The sequence below is a fragment of the Staurois parvus genome, unplaced genomic scaffold (genome assembly GCF_062004578.1).
Source record: "Staurois parvus isolate SC_StPar_1 unplaced genomic scaffold, SC_StPar_1.0 ptg000017l, whole genome shotgun sequence".
In the NCBI taxonomy this organism is placed as follows: domain Eukaryota; kingdom Metazoa; phylum Chordata; class Amphibia; order Anura; family Ranidae; genus Staurois; species Staurois parvus.
The window spans coordinates 7141395-7155226 of record NW_028317813.1 but is presented as its reverse complement, the minus strand read 5'-3'; the positions used below and the strand labels follow the sequence as shown (position 1 = coordinate 7155226).

The 13832-nt window shown below is 38.0% G+C and overlaps 1 protein-coding gene across 1 annotated transcript in view; it reads left to right on the top strand.

The window, feature by feature from the left end:
• ADCY6 (adenylate cyclase 6) overlaps positions 1-13832 on the top strand; it is a 332221-nt gene that overhangs the window by 248379 nt on the left and 70010 nt on the right. Inside the window, exon 10 of the mRNA XM_089679352.1 lies at positions 4087-4215. Coding sequence (XP_089535478.1) covers positions 4087-4215 — 129 coding nt within the window. The remainder of the gene's footprint in view (positions 1-4086; positions 4216-13832) is intronic.

Below are 13832 nucleotides of genomic sequence, written 5' to 3'. Positions count from 1 at the left end.
GTTTGTCAGATGACCCCCAAACACTGAATTCAAGCCACAGTACACTGTGAAGACAGTGAAGCATGGTGGTGCAAGCATCATGATATGGGGATGTTTCTCATACTACGGTGTTGGGCCTATTTATCGCATACCAGGGATCATGGATCAGTTTGAATACATCAGAATACTTGAAGAGGTCATGCTGCCTTATGCTGAAGAGGAAATGCCCTTGAAATGGGTGTTCCAACAAGACATCGTCCCCAAACACACCAGTAAACGTGCAACATCTTGGTTCCAGACCAACAAGATTGACGTTATGGAGTGGCCAGCCCAATCCACGGATCTTAATCCAATAGAAAACTTGTGGGGTGACATCAAAAATGCAGTTTCTGAGGCAAAACCAAGAAATAGAGAAGAACTGTGGAATGTATTCCAATCATCCTGGGCTGGAATACCTGTTCACAGGTGCCAGAAGTTGGTTGACTCCATGCAACACAGATGTACAGCAGTTCTCAGAAACAGTGCTTATACAACTAAATATTAATTAAGTGATTCAAAGGAAAGCAAAATCTTCAAACATTTTTCAGTTTATATAGTGAATGTTTGAGTTTGTAAAGAAGAATACAAACACTGCTATTTTTTTGAACAGTCTAATATTCATTTTTCTTCAATTGTTTTAGAGGAACAACACAAATTTGATATATTTTTCTTCATGTTTTGATTTGGAATAGAATGTGTAGTGTTCCCAATGCATTTGTGTGTATGGAAATAAAAGCTATTAGAAGGATTTGGAGCTTTATTCACTTTTTTCAACACACTGCTATTATTTTGAACACAACTGTATATATATGTGTATGTTGAGATTTGCCTTCTATTCTTCCCAACAGCTGCCCTGTCCACCTGGGAGTTTTTTTTTTTTTTTCATCAACCTTTGTGTGTTCCCATTCCACATGTTGAATTCTCTATTTTACAAAATAAAGAAGCCAACAGAAAATAGCAGCCTGTCATAGTGGCCACCTTAGGTGTGCAGACCAAGGAAATCAAGTGCAGAAATCTCAGCAATGCTGTCCTTGAGACATATTAGAAATTGTCAGGTGGATTAAAAGGGACCTTTCCTTCTAACACTGATTAAAAGAGAAAAAAAGGTTTTGATTCACCTACCTTTTTTATGCTCGCTTCCTGGTTGCCTTGAAGGCACTGGTGACTTAGCCTTAGCCGAATACAGTTGTGACCAAAATTATTCAACCCCCACTGAAATTGAGTGTTTTGGCCAGTTTGACATTGCTTTTGATCATTCAGTCATCTTGCTTACATTTACATTAAAGAGGCACTTGTAGGTCAGACAAATATAACATAACAGTTATAATGAAATAACCACAAATGTCTTTTCTGTGCTCACAGCATTATCAGTTTTATTCAACCCCCAAGTGACATTCAATCTTAGTACTTAGTACAGCATCCTTTTACAGTTATAACAGCTTTTAAACGTGAAGCATAGCTTGACACAAGTGTCTTGCAGCGATCTACGGGTATCTTCGCCCATTCTTCATGGGCAAAGGCCTCCAGTTCAGTCACATTCTTAGGCTTGCGCACTGCAACTGCTTTCTTTAAGTCCCACCAGAGGTTCTCAATCGGATTTAAGTCTGGTGACTGCGATGGCCACTCCAAAATGTTCCAGCCTTTCCTCTGCAACCATGCTCTAGTGGACTTGGAGGTATGCTTGGGATCATTGTCCTGTTGAAAGGTCCAACGTCTCCCAAGCCTCAGGTGTGTGACGGACTGCATCACGTTTCCATCCAATATCTCCTGGTACTGAAGAGAATTCATGGTACCTTGCACACGCTGAAGCTTCCCTGTACCTGCAGAAGCAAAACAGCCCCAAAGCATGATTGACCCTCCACCATGCTTCACAGTAGGCAAGGTGTTCTTTTCATCATAGGCCTTGTTCTTCCTCCTCCAAACATAGCGTTGATCCATGGGCCCAAACAGTTCTAATTTTGTTTCATCAGTCCACAGAACACTATCCCACAACTTTTGTGGTTTGTCCACATGGCTTTTGGCATACTGCAGTCGACTCTTCTTATTCTTTGGAGACAGCAAGGGGGTACGCCTGGGAGTTCTGGCACGGAGGCCTTCATTACGCAGTGTGCGTCTTATTGTCTGGGCTGAAACTTCTGTACCCACATCTGACAAATCTTTTCTCAGTTCCTCAGCAGTCACACGGGGACTTCTCTCCACTCTACGCTTCAGGTAGCGCACAGCAGTCGAAGTCAGCATCTTCTTTCTGCCACGACCAGGTAGCGTTTCAACAGTGCCCTTTGCCTTGAATTTGCGAATGATGCTTCCTAAGGTGTCTCTTGGTATGTTTAACATCTTTGCAATCTTCTTATAGCCATTGCCCTTCCTGTGAAGAGAAATCACCTCTTCTCTTGTCTTCCTGGACCATTCTCTTGCCTTCACCATGTTTGTAACCACACCAGTAAATGTCTAGAAGGAGCTGAGTATCACAGTCATTTTAAAGCTGCCTAATTGGTGCTTATTATGCTTGATTGCTGCTCGGTGACATCCACAGGTGTTTTCAATACCTGATGGAAAGCACCTGTATGAACCTCTGTTCTTCAGAGTGGTAGTCTTTAAGGGGTTGAATAATTGTGGCAATGAAGAAACCACATAAGAACCATTTACTACTGTATTACATAAACAATTGATGTCATTTTAGTTGCATTTGGGTAGTTACAACGTCCTTGTAGGATTTGATTCTGAATACAATTCCAAATGTACACTATAGTCCCTAAACCCCTTTACAGCATTGGGGGTTGAATAATTTTGGTCACAACTGTAGATGCCCCCGGGAAGGCAGCATCATTAATGCCTCCAGGGAGATCCCGTACCTAAGGTGCAAGATCTCCTGAGATCTCACAGTATTCTGATAGTGCACATGTGCAAGATGTGGGGGGGGGGGGGGGAGCAAGAAACCTTTCTCCCAAAAGTCTTGGAGGAAGGTTTTGTTTCTTTTTAAACATCTATGATTGTACTGTCCTATGGCAAATGCGCATGATGGGGTATTTGATGTCATATGTTCCATCTGACACATGCATAGGATAACAAACACTTTAAAATGGTGGTGCGGGAGCATAGACACCAGCTGCATAAAGACAGCCTGAAAACAGATCCACAAAAAGATAAGGCAGCCTGGACATAGATAAGAGTACTTGTATGTATGTTTAGATATTATATATTGTCTTTTCTGGTAGGAGATCCTCTTTGATGCTCCAGCATCTATCAGTTTTGGGAAAAGTGCCCCTTTCGTCATGCAGATTGTAATAGCTTTATATGTTTACTTGGCTTTTTACCCACAGTTTTATTGTACTTGTCCAGCAGCCTGTTAGAAAACAGTTAAAAATATTGTTGTTTATGTATTTTGCATGTGTGCATGTTAATTGGGTCAAGAAAGGATACTAATAAAGGAAGCTGACAGTGAGGTGCAATTCCTAGACAAAAAGGTTTTCAAGAAACTTTCTTTCTCTCCCTTTCTTCTGGGTAGAAAACCCAGAGTGCTCACTACAATACTGATAACTAAGGGCTAGAGTGTTTTACCACCCCATGAAAAGTGATTCACGATGAACTGCTTTTCAGAGGACTGTGAAATGAGGTTTGCAGGCATTCAGGAGGCAATACTGCCAGCTCCTGATGTGTTTTTTTCTTCTCCTTTTTGTTGCCACCTGTCAAATTAGGCATGTAGTGTTAAAACTGCCACACCGCAATGCACAGCATTGTGCACTTATCCAAGTGGCACCATGTCGGCTTGTAGAGAAGGGGAGGGGCAGTAAAAATGTGGATCAACCCCCTGTTTTTACTGCCCCCCCCCCCTTCCTCAATTGCAAGTGTGAACAAGCCCTTATGGTAGATAAGGATTTGTAATAAGGACCTGCTGCTGTGCAGGACTTGCTGAAAGGATCCAACTGTAAAATTTCACAGTGGAAGTGAAAGGGAAGACTTAAAATGGCCAGGACTGTTATTGTGGAAATCTGTGGGATATGGTATTCATTTAAATTTATAACAATAAAATGCTTCTTGATATTAATTTCAATTTATCCTTATATGTAGAAAGAGGAAAAAGCAATGCTGGCAAAGCTACAAAGGGCAAGAGCAAATTCAAATGAAGGCCTTACAAGAGTCTGGGTACCTGAAAGATCTTTTCCACGCAACAAAGGCTCCAAAGCCTTTCGACAAATGGTGAGTGTAATGCAGTTTTTTTTTATTTATTATTGGCAAAAGGACAAATTTGGATACATTTCAAAAATCAGTTGTGATTAGTCCTGGATTGCTGTTGAGCATATATCATACATACTCCTAGATTGTAAGCTTGAAAGAGCAGGACCCTCGAACCCCTCGTGTATTGTATTGTACTGTATTGTCTCATGTACTGTCCCCCTCGCTAATGTACAGCGCTGAGCAAACCCTTTGGCGCTATATAAACACTGTATAATAATAATACAATTGACTTGAAATAATGTGTGCAATCATTTGCAAAGTATAAATTCATGGTGAAGGCTGATTGCAGGAATCCACAAATTATTACAGATGTTTTTTAGTTAAGCAGCTTATGCAACTGAAGTCTGCCCAACAGTTGGTCATGCAGTTTAGTCCTTTTTTCTGTGAACGGTGCTGCAGAAAAACACATAATTACTATGCAGTGGCATAAAGCTGAAGGTGAAAAGTTACTGCCTCTGTGCTAGGACAGGAGCGGGGTTTTAAAATTGCAATAAAGCCTACCTAGAAGTAGAGTTTTGAGAGGACTTTCAGGTTAAATTAAATGGTAGAAGGTATAGCTATCCAGTGTCTGCAGTATAAATCTGCAGTGTAAATCTTTTCAGTTCAGGTTTCAGTTGGTTGTGATTTAATAAAAGAACAAGCTATCAGTTATAGTAGGCCTAAAGGCAAAACTTTTTTTTTAATTTTGGTTAAAGTAAAGGAGAGTTATAACCCCTGTCAGTTTTTTTTCCCTCCCCACCTGTGTTCCATAGACATTACAGGAAGTGAGAGGAAATCCCTCCAAAGTGAGGGAATCCCTGGTTGTTTCGTACTATTTCGGTTATGGTGACAACAACTATTTTCACTTTCGAGGATAATGGTAAACCGCATTAAAAGAGCGGGTGAATTTCAAAGATTTGAGAGAAATACAAACCTGACAGGTATTCTAATCCCTCTCCACTCTATACAGAACATTAAAAAAAAATTGGGCCTTTATGCAGGCCATAGATGGGGAGAAAAACGGCCGATTTTTCGTCCGAAAATAAAACCGGCCGATTATCTTATCGTTAGTGGACGATTTTGTCGGCCGTTTTTCGTGTATTTTGGACTTTCAGATTATCGGTGATGTTGGAAAATTTTCGAAAAACGCCCGACTTTATCCTCATTGATGGTCAAAAACGAACGATCGTTTTCCGAAAAAGGATCACAAAGGCCACAAAATGACATCATTTCCCGTTATAGGTTACTCATTAATCGGCCGATTTTCGTAATAATTGGTGGTCAGGTAAGTTTTTTTGGACCGACCGATAGTTCGTTAATTGGCCGAAAATCTGCCGTTTTTCTCCCCATCTATGGCCTGCATTAGTTATACTGTAAAGTATGCATACTCTTGAATGCATCCTCTCACACATATATCATTCTGCCGAGTGGCTGGAGAACTCCTGGGATACCATGTCTCAGAGCTGACCCACTAGAGTAAGCTAATGCACATATAGTCTCAGAGCTGCCTAGCCACACTATTAAAGCTGGGCATGGTGGGAATGTTTTTCAATTTCTTTTTAGACTGGAAAACTTCTACAATGTCATGCCATTTCCCAGAATATTAAAATAAAATTGCGGCAAAAGCTGTTACACTAAGCTTGTTTTTGCTATTCAGTCTGATGCTAGTGATATTTGCAAGCAGATTTTTCGAAACATAGTGTGTATTTTCTGTGGTATTTTATGTTTTCCTCTTTTTTCCGACTTTCTTTAAGTATTACTATTATTGTAGGTAACATCATGCAGCAAAATGTGTGTGAATTTACAAGAAGGTATGCAGCTGTAACAAAACAGCAGTATGCAGCCAGTGTAACAAATTCAGTTATGTATAGTTTATGTTCAGACTTGACTGTGTTTTTGCATAGATGAGACATGCTTTTATAGCTTAGTGGCATTAAACAGTAACATACTAGAATTCACCTTTGTAATTTTTAAATATAGTATTAATGAAACTGATATGATCAGTTGATATTCTAAAACAATAGATAGGCAAAGGTAAAATAAAAACGTTCCCCTGGTCTTTGGCCTCATGACTCTTAATAGTCCTTCATAGTTTCAGTGGTAAAAAAAGAGTTGTAGCTGCCAATCTCGGCAGCCGTTTTTGACTTTAGGGTACCGCTGAGTTAATACTTCCCAATGAAAGGGTCTGAGGGGTGTGCTGAATGAGTGTTGGAGAGATTTCACCATGCTCAGCAGATACACCCTTAATGGCAATTATTTGAAAAACATCCACTCTTCCATTTGACAAGGTTTCACATTCCAACAACCAACATATTACATCTTCTTAGAGACCAAATATGATGTAGATCTTTCTCTCCTTTTATCCAAATTAAAAGGTATGCGCTAATAACAAACTTATACAAAAGTGTATGTCATCATCCAAAAAACATTAGTGTTTTAAATAAATTAGAGTGTCCAAACATAAATTAGTGTCCAAAAAAATATATATATCTTCAGTGACTTGAACCAATTGTGAGAAATCCACCACCAAAGGAGATTAAATGAACTCACCAGAGCTAATGGCTGGTCAGATTATAAACCAGCAACAGCGCTTGTGCTCTGGGAGCAATGAACCCGATGTCCAAATAGATATGGTGATGTTTCAGATACTTCCAGATAATAATCACAGCCAAACAACTTTGCAGCCCAAGCTCTTATGATGAACTTCTCCACTCTCTCATACCTCCATGAGAGCATGCAGTACACTCAGGGACAAAAAAGAAAACATAATGGTGCAATACGTTTTTTTCATTTATCTCTTTAATAAAAAAGGTATAAGGAAACTCACAAACAAGGTGTCCAACAGACACCAGCTTCAATCGCAAAAAAGGGTTGAGATACAGTTAACGCTCACCGCAGATCTCTCCCATACAGCACAGACCAGCAAGGCTCTCTAACATCCACATCAAATAGGCTACGCCCAACCGGTTTCGTCACACCGACGTCATCAAGGGGCGGTACAGATGGGAACGTCAGACAGCTCTTATAAATACCACCCTTCATCTACATAGTTTTAACACCCAGCCAATCACTGCGTTCCTAGTCTCCTTAATCACGCTGGCTAGAACAGGTGTTTCCCAATTTAATTATACATATACTCTATTATATAAACAAAAAAGCTAAATATATATACCCTGCAGGTTTGAATCGGCACAATACCGTTCTCCTTCAAAATCACCCACAAAAAAATATAAATATAAAAACATAAATATATGCAGAAAAGCAATATATACCATCCTGTGCATGGCTCTTCAAACCACAGAAAAACCCTTAAAGGGCCATGCACAGAACTTAAAGCACAACTCTTCTCATACACAAAAAAATTAAAAAATATATATTTTTTTTTTAATAAAAATATAAACCAAATTAAAATAAACTATATATAACGATCACTACATGTAATCAATATTTTAAAATATTTATCTTAAAAATTAGTCAAAAAACAATTTAAATCAATATCTATGTTTAAACCTCTTGGTACTAAAGACTCCAATTCATATATCCAAAAAGTCTCCTTTTTTGATATTTCTTTAATCAGATCTGAACCCCTCCAATGACTTTTTACTCTCTCAATTCCATAAAATGTCGCTAAACTCGGATCACTATTGTGTCTTAATTTAAAATGTCTTGAAACACTATGTTTGTCAAACCCTCTCTTTATATTGTTCAAATGTTCATTTATCCTAGTCTTCAACTGTCTCCCTGTTCTTCCAACGTACTGAAAATGACACGGGCAGTCCAAAACATAAATCACATGAGAGGAATTACACGAAATAAGTTGTTCGATCTTATATTCTTTCTTAGTTATATTTGAAATAAATTTCTTCCTCTTTATTTTATTCGATCTATTTATCGTTCTACATGCTTTACACCTGTTACAATGAACAAATCCCTTCAAATCGGGAAAAAAATCCACCTCTTTTGGTGGATCTAAAACATTATGCACTAATTTCGTCCTTATAGATCGATTTTTCTTATAAATAAATTTAGGTTTTTTTGGGATGATCTTTTTCAATACCTCATCTTTTAACAAAATCGGCCAATATTTCTTGAAAATACCCTCAATCTCTTTATACTGATTATTAAAGTTGGTAATAAAAGCCATATCAAAGTTGTTATTCTTTATCTTTCTATTAGACAGAAAAGTACTTCTATCCTTTTTATCAATCATTTCCCTTTCTGTTGACAAAAAAGGTTTTTTTATATCCTTTCTCAATAAACCGATCGATCAATACATCAGTTTGATCAACAAAATCTTTCCTTAAACTGCAATTCCTTTTAATTCTTGTAAACTGACTTCTTGGGGTATTATATAGCCATTTAGGATGATGTCCACTTGAAACCGGGATATAGCTATTTTTATCAATATCTTTAAAAAAAGTTTTAGTATAAATCTGTCCATCATATTTATATAAGATCAAATCCAAAAAGTTAACCTTTTCAAAATCTTTAGTAACAGTAAACTTCAACCCATAATGGTTTTTATTAATATAGTTTGAAAATCCTTCAAGATCTATTTCAGAACCCCTCCAAATTACTATAATATCGTCTATGTAGCGCCTATACAGCGCCACCTGTGGCCATTTTTCAAATATACATTCTTCTTCCCATTTATCCATAACGATATTAGCTACACTGGGAGCATACTTAGCACCCATAGCAACGCCCCTACATTGCTGAAAAAAAGTATTATTATACCAGAAGAAGTTATTCGACATCACAAATTCTAGTAATTCACAAATAAATGCTCTTTGAGTTCTTTTAATATGTGATTTATGTTTCAATGCCCATTTAACTGCTTTCAAACCATCATCTTGTTTAATGCTGGTATATAAGGACTCAACATCAATAGTGACCAAGTAGCAACCTTCAATATTCTCTAAACTCGCCAAAATACCAATAAGTTCTCCACTATCCCTTAAAAAGGAACGATTGTTCTTCACTATCGGTTGTAAAAATGAATCTATGTATTCTCCGACTCGAGAGAAAATAGAATTAATCCCACTCACAATGGGTCTACCAGGGGGTGTTTTTTTATTTTTATGTAATTTGGGTAGGTAGTATATAGTAGGAATTCTTGGATTATTAATACATAAATATCTCGCCTCTTTCTCGTTTAAGACTCCTAAGTCTTTACCTTTATTAATCAGCAGTTTTAATTCACCCTTCAATCTTTTAGTAGGGTTTGATGCAAGAATTTTATATGTATCTTCAACTTTAAGCAATCTATCCATCTCAAGTTCATAATCTTTTTTATTTAAGATAACAATGCTACCACCCTTATCAGCCCCTCTAATAACAATCTCTTTTCTTTTTTCTAAATCTTTAATACCTTGTCCGAGTTCTTTTGAAGTATAATATCTCTTTTTAAGATTCATATCTTTAATTTCAGTCTCAACCATTTTTTTAAAAAACATCTAAATATTCATTCCCTGTATTTTTGGGATTAAACGTAGAAGAATTCTTCAGATTACTATGCATGTAGACCTTTGCAGGTACTTTACTGATCCCTTCTTTCTTATTATCTTTATTTTTCTCAAAAAAATTTTTTATATTCAACTTTCTAACGAACTTTTGCAGATCGATAAAAACATCAAATTTACTTACATTTTTTTCTGGGTATATATTTTAGCCCTAAATCTAAAACTTTTAGCTCTTTTTCAGTAAGACAAACATCACTTAAATTAAAAATTCCAGTGCCTATAGATCTCTTTTCCTTTTCTTTTCGTTTTCGTTTACCTCCTCTTTTTCCTCTATACCTCCTCCATTGTTTTTCATACCATATGTACCTCTTTGATTCCATCCCCTGTAATTGGGATTGTAATATCTCATCTCTGGGTCCCATCCTCTGCTCGGGTCCTGAAAACCCCCTCTATTGGAAAAATTACCCTGAAAACCTCCTCTCTGAAACCAATTACCTCTAGCTCTCCCCGCTCTCCTATAATTGAAGGTCCCTCTATATACCCTTCCTTTTCCTTCATAATAAGGTCTATGAGTGGGATTATTTAATTCGAGGGTATTCATATCATTTTCATGAAATTTTATCTTTTGTTTTTCTTGGGGAGCATTGGGAGTTTTTTTCTTAACCGAATTTGTATTGACTGTGACTTTTTCTGGTGTAGATTGTCGAGAATCAACTTCTTCAATACTCAAATTTTCTTGCCAATTGTAACTTTATTACTTTTATAGTCATCTGTATCTCTGTTATATTTTTTTCCTTTTTTATTTTTAGTATCTTGATCAATTTTTGTAATGTATTGTTGAACTACATCTGATCTCTCTTTATATTCAGTAGTGTCCACAAAGGGCAACATAATATCTTTAAGTTCTTTAATCTTTGATTCTACTTTCCTCAATTTCACCTGTCTCCTTTTTATGATTAACTCCAAAAGTTTACTCTCACAGTGGTTGAAAAAACAAAACCATTCTTTCTCTCCTTTTACATTAGTGCAACCACTTTTTAAAAAGGTAACTCCTTCACAGTGTGAATTATATTAAATGTTAACTTCATTAATCAGTACGTACATATAGGCCACTCCCCTCAGTCCGAGAATGAGTATTCCTCAAATTAATCTCTATCTACAAAAGGTCACTTACACCGTTACTTCACAATGAGGTTTTTTTTTGGGGGGGGGGGATTTTGTTTTTTTTTTTAGGTCCTTCTAATGGGAATTTTTTGACAGCTCTGCATTCTTTCTAGTTTTGGTTGGTTTCTGTCAGTTTTGCTATAAACAGGAATGTTTTCTTTTGTCCAAGATGTTAACCTTACATGGCTGCCTAGCATAGACATTAGATTTAAATCTGACCATTTTTGTCACCCCCTCAATTTTGATTTGTCACACCTATTTATAACACAGACCAACACAAATTTTGGTGCCTCAACTGTTAGACCTGTTCCTGGGTATTTTGACCCTCTGGTTCCAAAAGTGGCCATTGTTTCCCTATCAGCTCTAGTTTTTGAGATACAGCATAAATGCCATATACTACTTATCACTCTGGTAGTCCAATAAAAATTAGGATATTTTAGTGTAGTGGTTTTTTTTAACATTATTGTAGCATGAAAAAAAGACAGAAAAAAGTAGCCATAACCTCTATGGTGCTCGATCTGCAAAAATTAAACCATGCGAGTGGCAGCATACACACACCTCCTATATAATCTTAACTATAATACAGTTAATAACTTGCACTTTAGAATCCAATGTTTCCAATATAGCGCTTACATACTCCCAAGTGTAATTTTATATCTGCTAACTTTTATGCAAAAACTAAGTAAAAGAAGAACAAGATCTTTTCAAAAACTGACTAAAAAAAATTATATAAATTCAAACATATAGGAAACTAGAGCTGATGCAGTCTAGCCAATGCAATTTTCTGAATTAGTGCCCCAAATAAACTCAAGAATAGGTCTAAAAAGCAAGGCACCAAGAAAAAAAGATTTTTTTGTTGGGCTGTGTAATCAAAGCTTTGTCCTACATTAAAGTTGTTTTAACCACTTCCAGACCGGACACTTTTACCCCCTTCCTGACCAGGGCAATTTTCAGCTTTCAGCGCTATCAAACTTTGAATGACAATTGCGCGGTCATGCAACACTGTACCCAAATTAATTTTTTACCATTTTTTTGCGACAGATAAAGCTTTATTTTGGTGGTATTTATTCACTGCTGGGATTTTTATTTTTTTTGCTATGTAAATGAAAAAGTCCAAAAATTTTGAACAAAAGTGTTTTTTTTTATAAAATTTTGCAAATAAATAATATTTCATCATAAATCTTTGCCAAAATGTATTTCATTATCTTTTTAGTAAAAAAAAAAAACAAAAAAAAATTAGTTTATAGCCAAAAATTATAATTTTTAAACATTTTTTTTTACATTTTTATTTTATTTTTTTATATTATTATTATTTATTTTTTTTTTTTTTTACATACGGTCACCCTAGCAGTACAGTGTCACCATGGTGACACTGTACTACTTGTGGAGGGCGATGAAGATTTTTTTTTTTTTTTTTACAATGATTGCTTTTACACCCATATAGGATGTAAAAGCAATCATTTCTCTTTCTCTCTGTGTGCATTCCTGCACTCATTGAGAAATACAGAGTGAGCTGTGATTGGTCAGAGCTTGTCACATGGTACAAGGCTGTTGTGAATAGCCTTGTACCATGTGACCTCTGTGATCATTCACAGATTTCACACGTAGTAAGCAATGATGTCACAAGTGACATCTTGCTTACTACTTTGCATGTGATCACTGATTGGCCAATCAGTGATCACATGATCGGGACCTCGTACAGAGGTGCCGTCCGACGATCGGTGTTTCACTGTGTCCGGAGGACACAGCAGGCACCGGATCGCGGTGCTGCGCGCTCCCAGGGAGCGCGCACAAGCAGGGTGCGGGGAGGCCGTTCATAAACGGCCACCCGACCCTGTACTGCCACCGTCCGGCCGTTTATATGCAACGGCCGGTCGGGAAGTGGTTAAAGGTTCAAGGTTTATTTACCTTTGTGCATTCTGTGCAGCAGCCCCCCCCAATACTCACCTAAGCGCCCTCTAGATCCAACAATGTGCACTGGCCATTGGCCCCACTGCTGTCAATGAGCCAGTGAGAAGAGAGAGGGGGCGGGGCAGAGCCACGGCTCTGTGTGTGAATGGACACATGGAGCAGTGGCTGGGTGGTGCACATGCTTGGGCGCCTCCATAACAAGCGGTTTTCTGTGGTGGCAGCTGACAGGAAGGAGGGGCCAGGAGCGTCGGCAGGGGACCTGAGAAGAGGAAGATCCGGGTTGCTCTGTGCAAAATCACTGCACACACCTGGTAAGTATAGACATGTTTTTTTTTTTTTCTTTAATGTAAGCCTTTAGAATCACTTTAAAGGAGAAGCATAGCCAAAGCTTTTTAGGCTATGCTTCTTCTATGGATTACAGGAGTGCAGTTCTTCACTCCCGTGACCTGTTTTCTGCTGACAGCGGGCTAAAGCCTGCTGTCAGCTGACTTTACAGAGCCAGTCCAGGCTCTGAAAAGATACCGACCATATGGTTGGGATCCACCCAGAAGACTGCATCGGCAGTTGGCTCAGCCTCTCAACAATCCGCCAAGAGCCTGAGCCACTCCTGCCCTCTCCACAGCTCAGCGCTCCAGTGAGTGCTGGAGGGGCAGAGCAGAGAACCAGTGCTTGCAAAAACTTGGTCTCATATTCTACTGCTTTGTAGACTTTCCTATATATTGCAAGCTGCTATTGTAAAAATATTACCGTATATACTCGAGTATAAGCCGACCCGAATATAAGCCGAGGTACCTAATTTTACCACAAAAAATTGGGAAAAACTATTGACTCGAGTATAAGCCGAGGGTGGGAAATGAGGCACCTACTAGTCAATGTAAAAAATAAAGTGGGATGAATAGTGCCCCATCATTAGTATCAGTGGGAGGAATAGTGCCCCATCATTGGTGTCAGTGGGAGGAATAGTGCCCCATCATTGGTATCAGTGGGAGGAATAGTGCCCCATCATTGGTGTCAGTGGGAGGAATAGTGCCCCATCATTGGTATCAGTGGGAGGAATAGTGC